This window comes from Copadichromis virginalis, linkage group LG2 (assembly GCF_057382275.1).
Source record: "Copadichromis virginalis isolate Kocher_CV1m ecotype Utaka linkage group LG2, C_Virginalis_male_GT1.1, whole genome shotgun sequence".
Lineage (NCBI taxonomy): Eukaryota > Metazoa > Chordata > Actinopteri > Cichliformes > Cichlidae > Copadichromis > Copadichromis virginalis.
In genome coordinates, this window is record NC_140619.1 from 28,396,477 (window position 1) to 28,415,173 (window position 18,697).

General features: G+C 41.1%; 1 protein-coding gene across 1 annotated transcript; it reads left to right on the forward strand.

Annotated features, from left to right (window-relative positions):
* The first annotated feature begins 515 nt into the window (after nucleotides 1-515).
* Nucleotides 516-18,556, forward strand: atp10b (ATPase phospholipid transporting 10B). The gene is made up of 21 exons (XM_085477236.1): nucleotides 516-1,065; nucleotides 4,091-4,295; nucleotides 4,600-4,685; nucleotides 4,998-5,104; nucleotides 6,934-7,065; nucleotides 7,285-7,412; nucleotides 7,562-7,814; nucleotides 8,190-8,386; nucleotides 9,141-9,305; nucleotides 9,747-10,269; nucleotides 10,360-10,460; nucleotides 10,549-10,675; nucleotides 10,779-10,963; nucleotides 13,314-13,581; nucleotides 15,037-15,113; nucleotides 15,205-15,330; nucleotides 15,433-15,633; nucleotides 15,747-15,827; nucleotides 15,987-16,091; nucleotides 16,779-16,966; nucleotides 18,108-18,556. The coding sequence occupies exons 1-21, from the start codon at nucleotides 656-658 to the stop codon at nucleotides 18,370-18,372; spliced, it is 3,930 nt and encodes a 1,309-aa protein (XP_085333362.1). The 5' UTR covers nucleotides 516-655; the 3' UTR covers nucleotides 18,373-18,556.
* Nucleotides 18,557-18,697: the final 141 nt, after the last annotated feature.

The window sequence follows — 18,697 nt, forward strand, 5'->3', positions numbered from 1 at the left end:
GTCTCCCGTGCACCAATAAAGAGCCTTGCTATCCATTGCCAGTTTCATGCAGACTCTTCATATATACTGGCCGTGGGCAGTCTGTTCAGTGTTGTGCTGTCAGTTCAAATCTCCCTATGACCCACTGCACCAATTTTCTGCTCTGTAACTATGACATTGTCAGCTTTTTAGGGCCTTTGACTTGAATATGTGATAGTAGCTTTTTGTTTATGTGTGTTATTTTTTTAATCAACACCCAAAGTCTGTAATATACCGACAACACACTACACAGACTCACCACACTGAAGTGTAAGATTATTTCAGCTGAAAACATGATATAACTTAAGGAAGGAGATCACTTCCAGCCAGACTGAAATCAGCTGATTCATTGAGACACATCACAACAATTTTTTTGGGTGTAATCACCTGGCCTACTTTCCCCTGACAGCTCAAGCACGAGGAATGCAACACACCTGTCAGTGCAAGGGGGAGGACTCAAGAGAAGAACTAGGTGTGTTGTCATTTGTTTCGGCACAGGCCTCACACACTCACCTAGAATCTCTGGAGGAAAGACGAAGCCCGAGGAGAGTCTATTTAACACAAACCAGCAGTGGATTTCTAGAGGATGGGAAGGAAAAATTGGTGAGAAGAGGAAAAGGAAAAAGGACAGGCAACCATGACGTGGAGGAGCCCGCTGGCCCTGGTGAGGGATGCCCTGCGAGGTCAAAGGGCACGGGAGAACGAACTCCGCAGCTTAGAGTCTAATCTACCTTATGAAGGATTAGAGAAGGGAAAGCAACCTAACCGCTACTTCCCATCAAATGCCATCAAGACCACAAAATACAGCCTCCTCTTCTTCATCCCCATGAACCTTTATGAGCAGTTTCACCGTCTGGCCAACCTCTACTTTGTGGGGCTTGTTATTCTGAACTTTATCCCTGAAGTGAATGCTTTCCAGCCAGAAATAGCCCTTATCCCAATTTGTGTCATCTTGTCTCTGACCGCTATGAAGGACGCCTGGGAGGACTTCAGGAGGTACCAGTCTGACAGGAAGCTTAACAACATGCCGTGCTTCATCTACAGCAGGTAACTGACTAGATGACAGTCATGTCCCAAATATAGAAACAGCTGTGCCGTGCTGTTTATGCACGACGTGCCCCGAACGATCCACATCAGTGCTTGTGATTCCTCTCTTCCCTGCTGTTTGATTGCGTAGATCTGTACAATTGTGTTCTACCTCCTCTGCGCTGCAGCACCCCCGTGGGAATTTTCGACTTAGAAATAGAACATGTGTGGGTGATTATTCCTCCTTTGAAGAGCCTCATAACAATATCTCTGACTGTCACATTGTGCACATTTGATGAAATCCTCGTTCGGGCATTGCGTCAGCAAAAACAGTAATGTTAGACGTTATCTGTTTTTTAGAATTACTGGTGAAAAATGAATAATTCACAAAGGAGGATAAACTCCGTCATTTCCATCCCTGTTGCTGCTGTGATTTTGAAGTACAGTGGGACATGGAGGAAGTGGGGAGGTGGGTATTACGTGAGACTGGAGACACTGCCTCCAATGATGAAGCCTCAACTTCTGGTGGGGTTTATAATTAACCCGCCGCCCGCTGCTGGTTTCCCCAAAGAGACAGCAGAGGTGTTAGGAAGCCTCATCTGGGGGAAAAGCCCATAGTGTGAATCTGTGTGTGTGGTGACAGGGTCCAGGTGGCCTGAAGGGTGGTCTCCAGACACAACATTTCAAACACTTCAGAGAACACGCCGGTCCATCTGGACACTAGTTGCCTCTGCTTCACACACAGAGCAGTTGTGCGCTGCTGTGCAGGTTCCTGTGGGTCTCTCACGGCTCACTGGGAGGGGATGCTAAAGCTTCATTTTGGGATCATAAAGCTTAGAGCAAAATCATTTGGTTGGGATTTCTTCAAAGTATACAAATATTTCCTAAAGAAGCTCAGGGATGGATTTTTAGACCTCCACACACATCCTTCCTTTCTTCTTGGGAAGCCATTTTTACAGGCATGATGACAGAAGCCTTTCCACCATCTTTACCTGAAAAGACCCACGTAGAGGTGCAGACTGATGATAGAGATCAGACTTTAATCAATCGGGCCATCTCTTAAGCACGTAGTTTCCCCCCCCCATTATCTCGACATAATTTTGTTTTCAAAGCAGTGTGAAGTGTTTGAGCAGAACGTGCTTATCTTCTGGCTCATTCTACCCATCTTGTCTCAAACACTTGTCAGTCCACCTGCGTGGAAACATGCCGAGCATGAAGCATGCCGGCTGTTTGTCACAGCGTTTGAATGCCACGTCGCCCTCTCCTCTTGTTAAGTATGTCTCACCGCATAGCAGCAGGTGTGGTGACAACCAGTCACCACACCTCGCAGGCTGTTCCCATATCTGCTGTTTAAATCAGCTAAACAAATCTGGCTGATATTATATCATCACTGCTTTCAAGTATCACTTGATCGCCAAAGAAGTAGGCAAACTAATAAAGGAGAATCAATAATGTATTTTTTTGTAGTTCTCTAGAAAAGAAACAAATGTGGCTGAGAGCAGTTGAATTTAATAATTGTGAGTCTTGAGGCTGTCTCCATTAAACAGCTCACCGACCCAACAACTTCCTTCTAACACTCGCCAAGTAACATGTTCAAGTATTTTTTCAACTGTTATTTGTGGCACACAATGACTACTGCGTAATTTTAGGCGCAAATGTTTAAAATAAATCCGAGGAATGATGTCAAAGGCTAGAGCACACACTTAACACCTCCCACACCTGGAATTCAACTGCCTGATGTATAAAAAACAAAAACTAGCGTAACAACTGTAAAGCCTTCTGGACATGAAAAGGATTGTGCGTGCATCTCGTGAGATTAATAAGCACAAGAAACTAAAAATATATAAGTCTGCGGTCCTGGCTTTGTTTGGTGTGAGGCGTGGTGTTCAGTAGTAGCTAACCGATCAGGTCCTGCATGCAGAGTAGCATACCTGCATCTCTCACCCTCATGGCTAAGCCTCACTACCTGGGAACAGCCTCATCTGTTAATGTTCAACGTGCAGTACTTCGTTGACAAACACCATCTCTACAATTTTCCTTTTCTGAAACACATATCACAGTTTGTGTCGTCATCCCCCCCCCCCCCGAAAAAAGAAACCTGATATAATTTTCTCTGCTCCTGCTGTTTACGCTCTGACTTCAACCACTTCATAACACAGCACACGTGTGATTCCCCAAAACCTACCTTGGAATTTTTAAAAAGAATTCGAGGCTAGACTCTCAACTGATGTTTAATAAGGATTTTTTTTTTTACTGTGAAGTTAAAAAGGTAAAATAATTCATTAATTTAATTTAATTTAATAATATAAAAGCTGTTGTATTTAACTAATACCGAAAGCAAACTGTTTACTTCGTCCTTACGCCGGGCCTTGAGCCCACAACACCTTTCAGATCTAAAGTGTTTTAGTGTTGTCACTTTTGAATGAAAGGGCACTCCAGAGGACCACGTATGAAGGAGAGCATAGATTTTGGACTGTATTTCATTTTTACCTCCACCATTGCCATTTATACTACACCAAAGTAAGTAATTGGTAATTAATGGATTATTATTGTGCAGAAAAACTGAGATGGACTGTTGAAATGGCACTTTTCTTATATTATAATGCTTTAAATGTGTGTAAACATCTTTAGACTGACTGAAAGGGGGATTTCGTAAGTTTAGCCCACTTTAGATCAAAGTGGACCACATGAGGCCCACATTGTAAAATGAGTTTGACTTCCCTTCTTTGTGTTATAGCCTGCAACCCTAATAATACTGTGCCACTTAAGAAGTGCAATAATTTATTTCTTCTTTCTTTTGAGACCTCCAGTTGTTCTGTTGTATCTATTGGTAAGTATTTTAGCTGCTTAGTCTGGGCAATCATAAATTGCAGACATCATCAAAAGTGTTATCATTTGCATACATTTATATATATATAAAAAAAGATGGCTATGTCTTTAATGAATGAGACAAAAACCTCAGCATAAATTAGTATAAAAGTTTTTAAAAAGAAAAAAAAAATTAAGATAAAAATGCAATGATCGCTGGCACCTGACATCTCTGCAGGAAAGAGAAGCAGTTTGTGGAGAGACACTGGAAAGATGTGCGAGTGGGAGATTTTGTGAAGGTGGTTTGCAATGAGATCATTCCTGCAGACCTCCTCCTGCTTTACACATCAGACCCCAACGGTGTGTGTCACATAGAGACAGCCAACCTGGATGGAGAGACCAACCTGAAGCAGAGGACAGCTGTGTCTGGAGTCTGCAACACGGTGAGAGTTAAATCTGCCTCCCGGTTTTTGTTTTCTCTTTCCTTCTTTCTCTGCGTGACTGAAATTGAATACACTCTGAAAACAGTCGTGCCATGTCCGGATGTTACTTAAAGTGCAAATCATTACAACTTGTCAAAGTAAGTGAAGACATACCTACTGGATTACATAGCTTTAACACATGTATTTGGAGAGGGATTGCCATTCCCGGGTGCAGGAGACATCTTGAAGTACAGGTTAAGCTGCATTTAAAAAGTTTCCATTTGTAATGATTTTCCCGTGTCTCTTCTCTCTTTCCTTTTCCCAGCATCCAGAATTTGAGCCTGAAAGCTTCAATGGGATCTTGGTGTGTGAAAAACCCAACAACAACCTGAATCATTTCAAGGGTTACGTGTGGGTATCAAATACACAGACAACATGAACCCCTCCCTGCACCCCCAGTTTCTATTAGCCTTTCAAAGCAGCCAAGCAAAACTAATTCCAACCGCCTTGCTGGACTTTCTGATTCAACCAGAGGCATTATTGGGGCTGTAATAGACTAGAATCGATTTTCTCAGGCACCACGGCTCTTACAGGTGGTCTGCCTATGCTGGCCAGCTATAGACATAAAGCAGGAGAATTGCTAATGGGGAATATATAAGCAGTAATGAATATCTAACGAGATCTGACAGTAAAAAGGAGGCTTCTCACTTTCTCCTGCTGCAGAGAGAAACCCGATAAGCAGAAGGTGGGAGCTGGAATTGAAAGTCTGCTGCTGCGAGGCTGCACAGTGAGAAACACGGACCATGCTGTTGGCTTTGTGGTATATGCAGGTATATTTTCCATTTTCTCGGCTGGTTCGCTGTTTTAACCTTGAGCTTTTAATGTTTGTTCCCACCACGATTCTTGAAATACTGAGATCACAAGAAGATGCTTTTCACAATCTACAAGCGTAACTCTACAAAATTACTATTTAAAAATGTCACATTTTCTTTACATTTATTCATTAAGTTTCCCTTTATTATTCTTTACTGTCAGAAAAGTAATTATTGTGCAGTGTAATGAAGCCAGCTGCTCTGTGAGACTTACATAATCATAATTGTAATCACAGACTGTATAAAAAGGACAGAAGTAGCCATTGTGCCTTCACCCACAGTTTACTTATAGTATGCATCTATATCAACTGGTCAGTGCATTCACCTAACAGCTTGGGGTTTTGGAGTCAGAAGTGACCAGATTTAGACCAGAGGGTGGATTGCTAAAGCACAAAAAGAAAAAAGAAAACACAGGAAAAAACAAGGTATAGGAACTAGAAACCTGGACGTCTTAAGGGGTGTGCAAACAGGCGAAGTGGGTGGGTCCTGACTGAAGCAACTAGACTACCACCAAGAGTGACGTGTGCTGACTAGTTATACACAGAGGGCTGGTAGGGGAAGTTGAGACAGGTGGGTAAAGGAAAGTTAAAAACGAAACTAGTTAACATAATAAAACAGGAAATAAACAACAACCACAAATGAAACCAGCAGATGCTAAAGGGAGGAGCAGATGGTGAAATAATGAGGGAGCTAAACACAAATAACAAACTCAAAATAGGACTGAGTGAAAAACAAACAAGGGTTCAGAACCAACCCTAGAACAGCTGATCATCTTCACCAGTATTCACACTTCATATACACTAGGCCAAATAGTGGTATGTAAATGAAATGAAAACAGAAACTCTACTTAACAAGAATCAAGAACAACAATGACTTCAAAATTCTGGGACCAAAGCCTGAGACCATGACAGCACTGGTAAAAAGCAAAAACACAGATGCTGGCTTGTTTTTTCACATATCGAGGTCCAGGTCATGGGAGCAGCAGTCTAAACAGAGACATCTAGACCTTGCTCTCTCCACCAGATCTTCTGGAGGGACAACGAGGCATTGACAAGCCAGCTAAGAAATAGAACTCATCCAGACTGTCTTGCCTACATTTTGGTCCCTGTAGGCCAAAACACTTCACCTAGGTGGAGCTAGGAGCCATCATAGTCGGATGCTAAACCACCTCATCTGGCTCCTTTAACTGTGGAGGAATTTACAGTCCACTCTGAGTCCCTCTTAAATTACTATGCTCCTCACACTGTCTGTATGAGAGAGCCCTGTTGCCACTTGTATCAGCGACATTATTCTTTCTGTTGCTGCTTGTAGCCTCATGACCACAGATGAAGATGGGAACATAGATGTACTGGTACATCAGTCTTCATTGTGACAAACTGGTGTACCATCGCTCAAGGAACTACAAGTATCAGCACTTCCACCATGGCTTCAATTTTTAGCCCCATATGCTAATGTTAGCATGCTAAAAAAAACAAAGCTAGCATGATGACGTTTGCCACCATGTTTAGTGTTTATTTAACATTTTAGCATTTATGAATTCAGAGTCTTGGACTCAAGAGATCGAACAGATGAAAATGATGTTCATTTTGCATAAATGTAATAGTAGTAAATGTAGTATTTTATTACAATATTTAAGATTTTTTGCTTTTTTTAGTGAGCACAACCTAATGTGATGCTGTGACAGTGGCACAATGACACTTATGTATTATGCATGTCTTAACGTGTGATACCGATTTTCACTCACCATGTGGGGTGTGGAATCAACACCTTCTCCTCCTTCCTTTAAGGCCGTGAAACCAAGTCCATGCTCAACAACAGCGGGCCAAGATACAAGCGCAGCAAACTTGAGCGGAGGCTGAACATAGACGTCCTCTTCTGCGTCATTCTCCTCTTCACCATGTGTCTTATCGGAGCACTAGGTCAGTAATGAATTACATCTCTTAGCCGTAAAATCGCTACACAAAATGATTCATGTTTGATGGCTTTACATTTATGAGGGGACATTAACTTCCAATAAAAAAATGGGCACAAGCCCAAGCTCATATCAAGACAGAAGACAGAGGACGGTATGCTGCTAAAAATAGCTTTCCTCCGTGCACTGCAGTCAGTGATTAATCCTGCTGTCCTCCTGTATGCAGGTCACTACTTATGGCTTAATGCTATGCCTGTCGTCCCCCCTTACCTGGTACCCCCCACCAGCGGTCAGCTGGACAGGCCTAGTCTTACTAGTTTCTACATGTTCTTCACCATGATCATCCTGCTGCAGGTACTGCTCTCTCTGACGGTTTGGAGGGTGTTGTTATTCATTTTGAAGTCATTAAACTAATCTTCTCTCCTCTTGTCTCATTTACTGTCCTCCTGTTTACTCTCTGGGTTACCTTTCACCTTTTTTCTATTTACTCCTCTCCTCTAAAGATCCTGATTCCCATCTCTCTCTACGTATCCATCGAGTTGGTCAAGATTGGCCAGATTTTCTTCATCACTAATGATATTGATTTGTACGACGAGGAGACTGACAGCCGCATACAGTGTAAGGCTCTGAACATCACAGAGGACCTGGGGCAGATTGAATACATCTTCTCAGACAAAACAGGCACCCTGACTGAGAACAAGATGGTGTTTCGGAGATGCTCCATCATGGGAACCGAGTACCCACACAAAGAGAACGGTAAACATCTTCACTGAGTTAGTTTAACCTAAAGCTGATGCAGTTTAGCTAACCTCACGATTATGACCTGTTTTGTAACGTTGTTACAAATGGTGTTTTCATATGCAGATTTCTCCAAATGAAAATTTGGATGTCTGATTAAATCAGACAGAAAACTAGGATAAAAGAATCAGAAGGTTATCACTAGTTTAACAGAAATATTAAGAGAGCTCTCTTAATTATTAATAATCTTGTTACCTTGCTGAATACTTTGGTGTTTTGACTTACTGAAAGAGTCCTTCCACTCAGCTCTCTAATCTCGGATTTTAAACAGTCCCTCAGCACTGTTAGTGTTTTAATGCATGTGTCGACATGTTTTTGGGGGGTGATTTGCAGCCATCCGCCTGGCTGTCCTGGATGAGCCCGAGGCAGAAGAGGAGGTCATCTTCAACCAGCATGCACAGCCTCTACCGACTCGTTGGTCCTTGGATAGTGAGGAAGCCAATGTTGAAGACACACATGGCCATGGCAGCCGACGCAGAAGCAAAGTCACAGGAAATGCCCAGAGTGATGTGGCCTTCAGCAGCCCACTGGTACGATGATGTTTATTTTTCTTTTTTCTCTCTGTCTGGATACCTGCTTTCCTCCAAATCTGTTGTTCAGTTATTGCGGAATCCACAACTTTGGTTTTAAACGAGGAAGTCCGCCCTCAGCCTTATTTCATATCTGAATTCTTATTTCAACCTAATTTCAAACTCTTACTTTTTTACCCAAATGTGACCCAACCTTCTGTCAGAAGGTCCCAGTCCCTGCTGCAGATGGCCGAGCTGCTAGGTGTCAGTGATGAGCACATCCATTTTGGCTCAAAGCTGCCCCTGTGTCTGTGACAGGACATATGGTCATGCTGAGCATCATTTGGCACAGGCCGGTGATGTCACATAAACTGTAAATGTGCACTATAGATTAGTCACCGTCGTCTTGATTTACAGTACAGTGACTCTGCGCCTATTTTTATCTGCGGGGCAGAGAGCGGAGGCCTGGGCATACAGGCGGAGACAGAAAAAGTCTTATGTTTATGCCAGCAATGTAGTACACAGCCCATCTTTAGCACTCCTCATGCTGCGTCTCAAACAGAGCTGAATGCTCGTATGAACGTACACTTCCTCCCTTCCTTCTGTCCTTCTCTCCTCGCAGCTCTTCCTTAAACATGGACCAAAAAAACCCACAATGAAAACAGAGAAACGTTATCCAATCTCCTCAAGTCAAAGCTGGAAAAGCGTAACGTAAGCAATAAATCTACTAATAAAAGTGTTTCATTAACAAAATCATTAACTTGCTCTCCGACAGGAAACTGAGGTGGTCCCAGACGGGAAGCTGTTTCAGAAGATTAGCAGGACATCAAGCGGCAGCCTCAGCCACAGCCAGAAGACAGATGCTTACCTGGATTTTTTTCTGGCCCTAGCCATTTGCAACACAGTGGTGGTTTCCATGGCAACAACAAAGAGAAGGAGGGTGAGTGCTCAGTTTGCTGCGACAGTGGATGGGAAGTAGAGATGGAGGGCACATCCGGTGGAGAAATGATAGATTAAAGATGTGCCCTCTTTAAACTTCCAGTGTCCTATAACTATAAACTTTAAATAGAACAAAAAAAAAGAAAAGAAAAAAAAACATTCTTCACTAAATTGACATGGAGCAAGTGGAGATTTGCAAACAGGGCAAGCTTCATTAAGTTGAACATTTGCTGCTCTGAACTGTGCAGTTCTGAAGTCTGGCAGATGGATGATGGATGTAATCTGTGTGTTTTCCCCCCTGAGTTCACAATCAAAGGTTAATGCACAAACAGAAACTGAGTGGAAGAAGAATTGTTACTGGGACGTTTTGCCATATGTGTAATGTGAGAAGAGGTCTTCCTAAAGCTATTTAATGAATTTCTTGATTCTTTTTTTTTCTCAGGTGAGTGTGTCTCCACAAGCCAAGCACACAAATACTCCACTGGAAACTTTATCCAGCCTGATGAGAAATGCTGGCGGCATTTTTAAATTCTGCAAGCGCAATCCCAAGAGACACCGTACCTTCACAGAGGACTCAGAGGAAAATTTTCAACCCTCTGGACAAACAGAGGGGGTCGACACCACCGGGCTCCAGCCGTGTTCGCCTCATCCTCCATCCCTGAGCGACGAGCCCGCGCTGACCTCAGATAATCTGAGATATGAGGCGGAGAGTCCAGATGAGGCTGCCTTGGTCTATGCTGCCAAAGCATATGGCTTCACTCTGCTGTCTCGCACCCCTGACAGCGTTTCAGTGAGACTACCATCTGGGGAGGTGCTGGATTTTGAGGTGCTGGACACCTTGACCTTTGACTCCAACAGGAAGAGAATGTCTGTGTTGGTGCGACACCCAATCACCAAAGAGTATGTGCTGTACTCTAAAGGCGCAGATTTTGCAATCATGGAATTACTTGGTACACCCTATCCAGGTAAGTTGAGATAAGAGTACATTAAGTACTTATAGTATGCATCTATATTAACTGGTCAGTGCATTTCTAATTAATTTGTAATATTTCCAGAGCACTTCAGTGGCAATAAGAAAAATATAGCAACTGTTACTCAGCGTCATCTCGACTGCTATGCTAAAGAGGGGCTCCGCACACTGTGCATCGCAAAGAAGGTGCAAAATCATACATTATCCTATTTACCAGCATGATTTGCTTATTTAAGTGAAGCTATGTTTCATTTTTTTTCTGCATGTGTTTCAGGTTGTGAGTGAAGCAGTGTATAAACGCTGGTCAGTGGACAGAAAGAACGCTATGGCTGCTATAGAGAATAGAGAGAGGCTCGTCATGGACACTGCTGTGCAGCTAGAGAAAAATCTCACCCTGCTAGGTGACACATCCACCAATCGTGCATTGGTTGCTGTATACTGTATATCTTTGTGATAATATTTGTGTGCGAATGGTGCCTTTATTTGAAATATGTCCACGTGCAGGAGCTACAGGCATTGAAGACCGTCTGCAGGAGAACGTTCCAGACACCATCCAGGCACTGCGCGAGGCAGGGATAAAGGTGTGGGTGCTGACAGGTGACAAGCCAGAGACAGCTGTCAACATTGGATATGCTTGTGGGCTCCTTGAAGACGAAGACCTGGTGATAAATATGGGCTGCAAAGACAAGGTGAGGAGGCCTCACATTTAAGGGTTGCTGACTGAGGTGTTTTTCATTATGGCATGTGTTGAAAATGGAGCATTAATTTATTTTTCAGGAAATCAAAGTAATGTACTTAGGTTGTGCAACCTACAACACTCATGTGCATGGTAAATATGTAGGTAGTACAGATTCGGCAAACAAGGGAAAGTTCCCAGGACGAGACACAAATCCCCTTTGGGTTGTGTCAGAAATGACATCTGACTTGGGAAAAAAAATCTGCCACCTGCTGTGGCGACCCCTTGCATCAAGGCACCAGTCAAAAGTAGTTTTATCCTAGGGGGCCAGTGTACTCCTAGTACCTGTCCCAAGCCTGGATAAATGTGGAGGGTTGTGTCAGAAAGGGCATTCAAGATGTTACACTAAGCTAACTGACTAACGGTGGGATCTTCCTATTTACAGTGCAGATTGTGGTGTCGAATCATGGAATCTAACTTTTAACAAAAAATAATAATTTTAAATAAAAGGTTAAAATAAAATCTTCTTAATGTCTATCTTCTGGTGATTTAAATAAGTACACAATATGATAAATTAGAGGTGTTGATTTAGTCAGAATAAGGAAATCTGACCAAAAAGTTGGTGGAATTTTATACAAGAATTTCTACACCAGTCAAATCAGAAATTTACCTTCACTTTCAGCGTTCCTGATGCAAGAGGAGAGGTGTTCCCAGTTTTCAAGACAAAAAGTGCCACTGTTTGAGTGTTAAAACTACCACTAATTAAATAAAACAGAAATTAAAGGGAAATTTACAGGAGACTCAGAAAAAAACCTGAGAAACATTCCTGGGTGCCTAGTTTTCTGTCTGGAGATTTGCAGGTGTATGTAACAGAGCAGCGATGACCCTCTGCATGAAAGAAGAAATCATCAAAGCAAGTTGTTATGTTAAGAATCTACTGGAGCAGATTTTTTTTTTAAAAAACAGCATTTCTGTGCTCTTGCAGTTTGATATTGTTTTATAAAAAAAAATATTGAAGTTAAATGGCATAGCTGACCAAAGAGCACGAAGTAGAAGACCATTAAACTGTTTGCATGGTTACATTTAATTGTATCACATATGTCTGAAGAGGAAAATATTATAGTGCGCATATCGATTTCATTAAAACAAAATTTTTACAAACTTTTTGTAAAAGATGTGGAATTAGTTTAAATCCTGAACCCTTTTAGTTCACACCATTAGTAAATAATAAATACTCTAACAGGGTTCAAAGGAAAGAGGACCATTTCCTCCATTATTTTAATTCATCAAAAACTAAAAACATTGTGAAGACCGGAAGCATTAGTAGCTAACAGATATGAAAAAAGTCTATTAAACATTGGCCTTTTAAAGCAAATTAGGGACATGTGTAATTTATATTTCGCAGAATCACATACAGCTTGTTTCAGGGGACAACACTGATTTTCTTTGATGGTCTTTCAAGGAAAGTTGTGTGTTTTCCCAGCAGTAACTTCAGGGTAGGTTTCTCCTCCTGTGAGCTTGTATCCTTCCAATTTAAATGACTGAACCTTTGTGACCACTTTTACATTTTAACTAAAGGTCAAACCTCCGCATTTCCATCAGAGAAAGATAAGGTGTCAGGTGTGGCCCTGCTTCTCTTAGGTCATTAAAGAACTGGTACCACCGAAATGAAGCCTTCATAACAACCTGACCATGTCTAATCATCGGCAGCCTCAAATAGACTGAAATTGGCTGTCGGCCCTGAGGGATACATGTGGGACTTTCTGAAACAAACGGGCTGCTGCGCTTCCCTCAGATGGACTAGTCACTGATGATGAATGGAGTGAGATAGCCTCAACACAATAACTAATGCTTTCATATCTAATTACCAGTCTAATGTTCAAACCTCAGAGGAAATAATTCTCTCATAATCCAGAGTGGAGGCATATTAGAAGCGAACCATTTTTTTCTACCATCATAACTCGGTGATCACCTGAGAGATACACTCCCACAACCACCGTCCTACCAAAGCCTAAAGAAATTTAAAATAATAAAAATAGAAAAAAAACCTTTTTCTTCCATCAGTTTCCTTTTTGTTTGAGTTATTTACACACAACAATGATGAGTCTGATGGGACCAGAGCCTGATATCTGCTTGTATTCAGAAATCATGAATGTGAATCAGCAGTAGAGTAATCGTGTTGCTAAAATACCAAAAAAATGGGCGTGTTTATTTTTTCTGGAAATCTGTCCAGAACCCAGGCATATTTAGTTTTCCATTATTAACAAAAGAGAAACAACAATTTTATTTTTCTATAATATTTAGCTCACGTTTGACAAACTTCAAAGCAAAAATCATCTAAGTGATTAGCTGCTGTTTTTCAGATCACGTGTACGAACATCCTGGACTGCACCCTGGAAGAAGTGAGGAGGTACAACGCTGATCCTCGTAATGTGGATACCACCCAAAACATGTCTCTGGTGATTGACGGCCTTACCCTGGACAAGGCTTTGTCGCCGGACCTACTGGATCGCTTTGTGGCCCTGGTGAAGCACTGCCGCGCCGTGCTCTGCTGCAGAGTCACGCCGTTACAGAAGAGCCGAGTGGTGAAAGTGATCCGGGAGAAACTCAAGGTCATGACACTCGCCGTTGGTAAGAAAATCAATGAAATGCTTACATGTTCAGTAAAGTAAAAAGTTGATTTAATGTGTTCTTGACTTCTTCCCATCATACATAAAATACAGTAAAAAATAATATGAAAGTGACCAAAAACATTTTCTTTGTATAATTTTTGAACCAAACACTGGAGCTTCAGATGCAAGATAAAGACCTGAAACTTACTTTTAAAATTAATCCATGCTGAGGTCAAACACAGGTACACTTTGGGTCAAATATTTCAAGAGGTAAAACTAAAAGAATAAGGCAAAAAGGAAGAAGTCATACTCAGCTCATACTAAGTTAAGTTAAAATTGTCACCTGTATTTGGAGCCCACTTCAGATGTTTGTTTGATCGTTGCGCTTTAGTTCACTTCACAGAAAGCTGCTCCTACAAAAGAAACTTTCACAGGACTGTGAAGTTTAAACACACCCATGATTCAGGAACTTGTAGAACCACCTTTAGCAACAATAACTATAAGAAATTGTTTTCGTCATTACTTTATCAGTCTCTCAAATCATTATAGAGGAATCTTTGGCTCTCTCTACAGGTATCAGTTCACTGAGGTTTGCAGGTATTTGTTTATGTGCACAGCTCTCTTAAAGCATTTCTTTCAGGTTGAAGTGTGACCAATGCAGCATCACGATTCTTTTCTTTTTTTAATCTTCCTGTTGTAGATTTGCTTCTCTGTTTGGGATGATTGCACGAGTTAGTTTCAGCTTAGCTTAGGAGTTGGTTGACTCAATGACTGCAAGATGCCCAGCTTCTGCAGCTGCAAAACAAATCCAAATGATGCCGCATCCATCACCATGCACTTTTGTGAGGTGCTTGTGATGATATGCCATGTTTCGTTTTTGCCAGACGTGGTGCTATGCATTACTGCCAGACATCTCCACTTTGATCCCACCTGTCCAAAGGACCACAAGTCTTGTGGTTGGTTCAGATGTAACTTTGCTGCCATGTTGTTTTTAGAGAGAAGAGGCTTTCTCCTGGGAACCCTGTAAAACAAGCCATACCTGTCCAGTCTTTTTCTAATTGTAATACATTATTGCATCATATTGCACCAGACCAGCAAACTTATAGCAAATGATCAGTTTGTTTAGCAGCACCTGGCTGCTACTTCGTAAGTCCTGAGGAAGTGGTAAGGATGTGCTTACCGAGAAAACCTTTATTTTCATGCAAATGTATGGTTATCAGAGAGCTTTTTAGAGACCAAACACAGGGCTAAATTAGATAAATTAGTAATCATGCTTACACGTTTCCTGATAGGTTTCGCATAGCAGCTTAAAATGTGATAATAAGTCAGTGTCATGTTCACTAACGACTTACATCCATGTAGTAAAGAGAATAAGACTCAATACAGTGCATAGAGTTTGTGAATCGAGTGAATCTTAAAACATTTTTAAGCTTCTGTATAAACCACTAAATCAGCGTCTGTGCTGTGTTTTCAGGTGATGGTGCAAATGATGTAAATATGATCCAAGCAGCTGACATTGGCATTGGGATATCTGGACAGGAGGGGATGCAGGTTGGAATTGATTTCTTTACCTCCATGTATGTGCTTTGTTCTCCTGCCTCACAGCCTAAAACACATCAAAACTCCTCTTTGTCATCTGCAGGCCGTCATGGCCAGTGATTTTGCCATATCTCGCTTCAAACACCTGAAGAAACTTCTCCTGGTCCACGGACACTGGTGCTACACTCGACTGGCCAACATGATCATTTATTTCTTCTATAAGAACGTGGTGAGTGTTATATGTTATATCTGCATCCCGATGCTCTGCTGTCTAAATTAACATCCTGTCATGATTCATCCTTTAACCGTCTGTGTTTAATATGTTTCCCAGGCCTACGTAAACCTGCTTTTCTGGTATCAGTTCTTCTGCGGATTCTCTGCCACTGCCATGATCGACTACTGGCTGATGATTTTCTTCAACCTTTTCTTCACCTCTGTGCCACCCATAATGTTTGGACTCATGGACAAAGACATCTCAGCAGAGATGCTGCTGGGTGTGCCCGAGCTGTACAAGACTGGACAGGGTGAAGGGGTTAGTGACACTCCCAAAAAGTCATGCGAGCGTTCGGTCTTGAATAAAAATGTGCAGAATGCTTTGATTAGTTTCTGTCTTCATGAATTCCAACTTTTGTGTTGTTTGTTCAGGATTACAGGTTTACAACTTTCTGGGTTTCCATCCTCGATGCCTTCTATCAGAGTCTGGTCTGCTTCTTTGTTCCATATTTTGTAAGTGACACATTTTAAACAGTCTAATCTTTGATTGCATTAAGTAATGCTTTCATAACAGGGCGTCATTTGATTTATTTACTGGTTAACTACTCTTTGTGATAACTGCTTTCTTCTTTATATTTGATAGTGTACTTAATTTAATTACTTGTATCTCAGGTCTACCAGGATTCAGACATTGATATGTTCACTTTTGGAACACCTATGAACACATCTGCTTTATTTATCATCCTGATGCATCTGTCAATAGAGATCAAATCCTGGGTGAGTTCTGAACTGACATAATCATGATATACCTCAGTAGAAATGTCTTTAATTCACTTCTTTTTATTAGTGCATATTCGAATTCTAACATTTTTTAAGACCTCTAAACTGGTTTTAAATGAAAGGAAGACACACATAAATTAGAAAATGCAATAGAGAGCTAACCCAGATGGTTTTTTCTCCAGATGTTTCCAGGAGAAAAATGTTCTTGAAATCTGGATGATGTATAACAGCCTCTCTGTGAAAACCTTGTGAATATAGGCAGAATAAAGTAAAACTAAGGAATAAGGATCTACATAATTTTTTCAGTATTCATTTTTAATCCACAGCTTTTACTCCAAATATTCAAAATACAAATATTCTCTTTTTAGAATCTCTTTTTATCTCTTTTTAGAAAGACTAAATTTTATTTACTAACAAACCACTAAACTTATTCCTAACTTTTTATACATATGCATATTTTCCAAAATGTTAAGTGAGGTATTTAATTTATATGCAATTTCAACAGAAGGTAATAATTTTTTTTAAAGCATGGAAACAAAGTAATGCAAAAAAAAAAACTGATGAAGAATCTTATTGCTGTAAATATTTCTCTTGCAGCAGAAAACAGAGAATTAACGGGTATTTGTTGCTAACTGGATTGTTTCCACCACATGTAATTGCTGTTTTTTGTCATTTGTGCCGCAGACGGTGGTTCACTGGATAATCATGCTGGGCAGTGTGGCATTGTACTTCATCGTGACACTCGCCTACAGCGCCGTCTGTGTAACCTGCAACCCTCCCTCTAACCCATACTGGATCCTCCAGAGCCAGATGGAGGACCCCATGTTCTACCTTATCTGCATCCTCTCCACTGTGGTGGCTCTCCTGCCCAGGTACCGTGTCTGTCACTCTTTAAGCTCAGTGGGGTTGAAGATTTTTAATTGTCCAGAGTTTTGGGGTGTATTTGTGAGCACTTTCTAGCGTTGGTAAGTCTTTTCAGTGTCAATGTTTAACAATCACATAGTCTAATTTTAAAATATGAGCAGCATAAGGTGGGTTTTGCTCTGTATTTCCCTTCATTTCTACTTTAAGGAGTCACCAAATGTGAAAGGATGTACATATACTTACAGATCTATTATTATAGAAAAGCAACAATTAGCTGCACAGGTGTTAATTAACACTAAGGATATTAAACTCTAACGTTCTCCATTTTTTTGTCATATGACAACCAGAGGAAAATAAAAATGTTCTGAAATTAATAATAATTTCTTTTAATAAATGTATTTTGCGTTCAGCACAGTCGACGGTACGGTGACTCAAAACGGAATAAAGAGAAAAAGCAGCAAATATTCTCTATTTTTAGTTAAAGAATGACTCATTCAATGCTGAATTCATGTTCACAATATAACTCACTTCTTAATCGATTTTCAAAAAACCCATTTGAGCAGTTTTCCTATTATGTTTATATCTATTTCCTAATACATGTCTATTTGTGTTGGATTTTCTAGCCCAATGGTTCTCAACAGCAAATCTGAATCATCCTGCGGTTTTTAAAGGGAGCAGACAATGCTACTTTTCTCTAATGCTACCCTTTTCTTAGCCACTTAAAATCTTTAAAAAAATAATAGAACATCTCTGCACAAAAGGCCATAGATAACCTTAGATGAGCGGCAACAGAAAAAACAACAAAAATAGAAATCACTATTTTAGTCTACATTTGCACACATATTTAAAGCTAGCGGGTCTCCTATTTTAATTACTTATATTGATCTAGAGCACGCTTTGACTTGTGTACATCATTAACTGCTATGCAATTATGAGGCTCTTACGGTGTGTAAACCCTACCTGCAGAATTGTAGTTAAATATTGTTAAACGTGAAGGTCAAGAAGGACTGCACCACAGCTTGGTCTTCTTCTTCTCGGTTGCTGATGCGTCTGAAAGTGCTGATATTTAGAGAGAACGCTCTGATTTACATCAAAGGGCTGCATATTTTTCACTGGCCTACTTTCTCACCACCACACTCTCTCCCTCAGGTACATTTTTCACGTGCTGCAGAACTCTATCGCCCTCTCCCCGTTCATACAAGCTAAGCATCTGGACCGTAAGGACCCCTCCATCAGAGAAGAGTGTATGAAGGAGTTGAGGAGCTACAGGGGCGGCGGGCAGGTCAAACGCTCTAGGCTCTCTACCCCACCCTCTCCCACCCTGGAGACCCCTGTGGACTTCATTCACGAGTCTCTTGCGGTTGCTGATATCATGGGGGATGATTTCACACTGAATGCCACAACTAAAAACTAGCAAAAGTCTGCAGACTCACAGGGAACATGAAGGGGAAAGGAATTCTAAGATGGTTATTTATTCAGAGGATTTTATATACATGAAGTCCCCCTGTATACATTGTTTCATTTTTGAAATGCAATCAGGGAGATACTGCTGCTCTCTAACTGGAGTTTATTTTGCAATAAACTACGTGACAAAAGCATGTGGGCCGTCTGTTCCTTCCTCTCCTCCTAACAAAGTAACACATAAGCCTGTTAGTTTCCTGATGGGGTTTCAGCGCATAGTGGTAACCCAATTAGTCATGCCACCCACCCCTTCAAAAAGTGGTACTTTTCCAGGACAA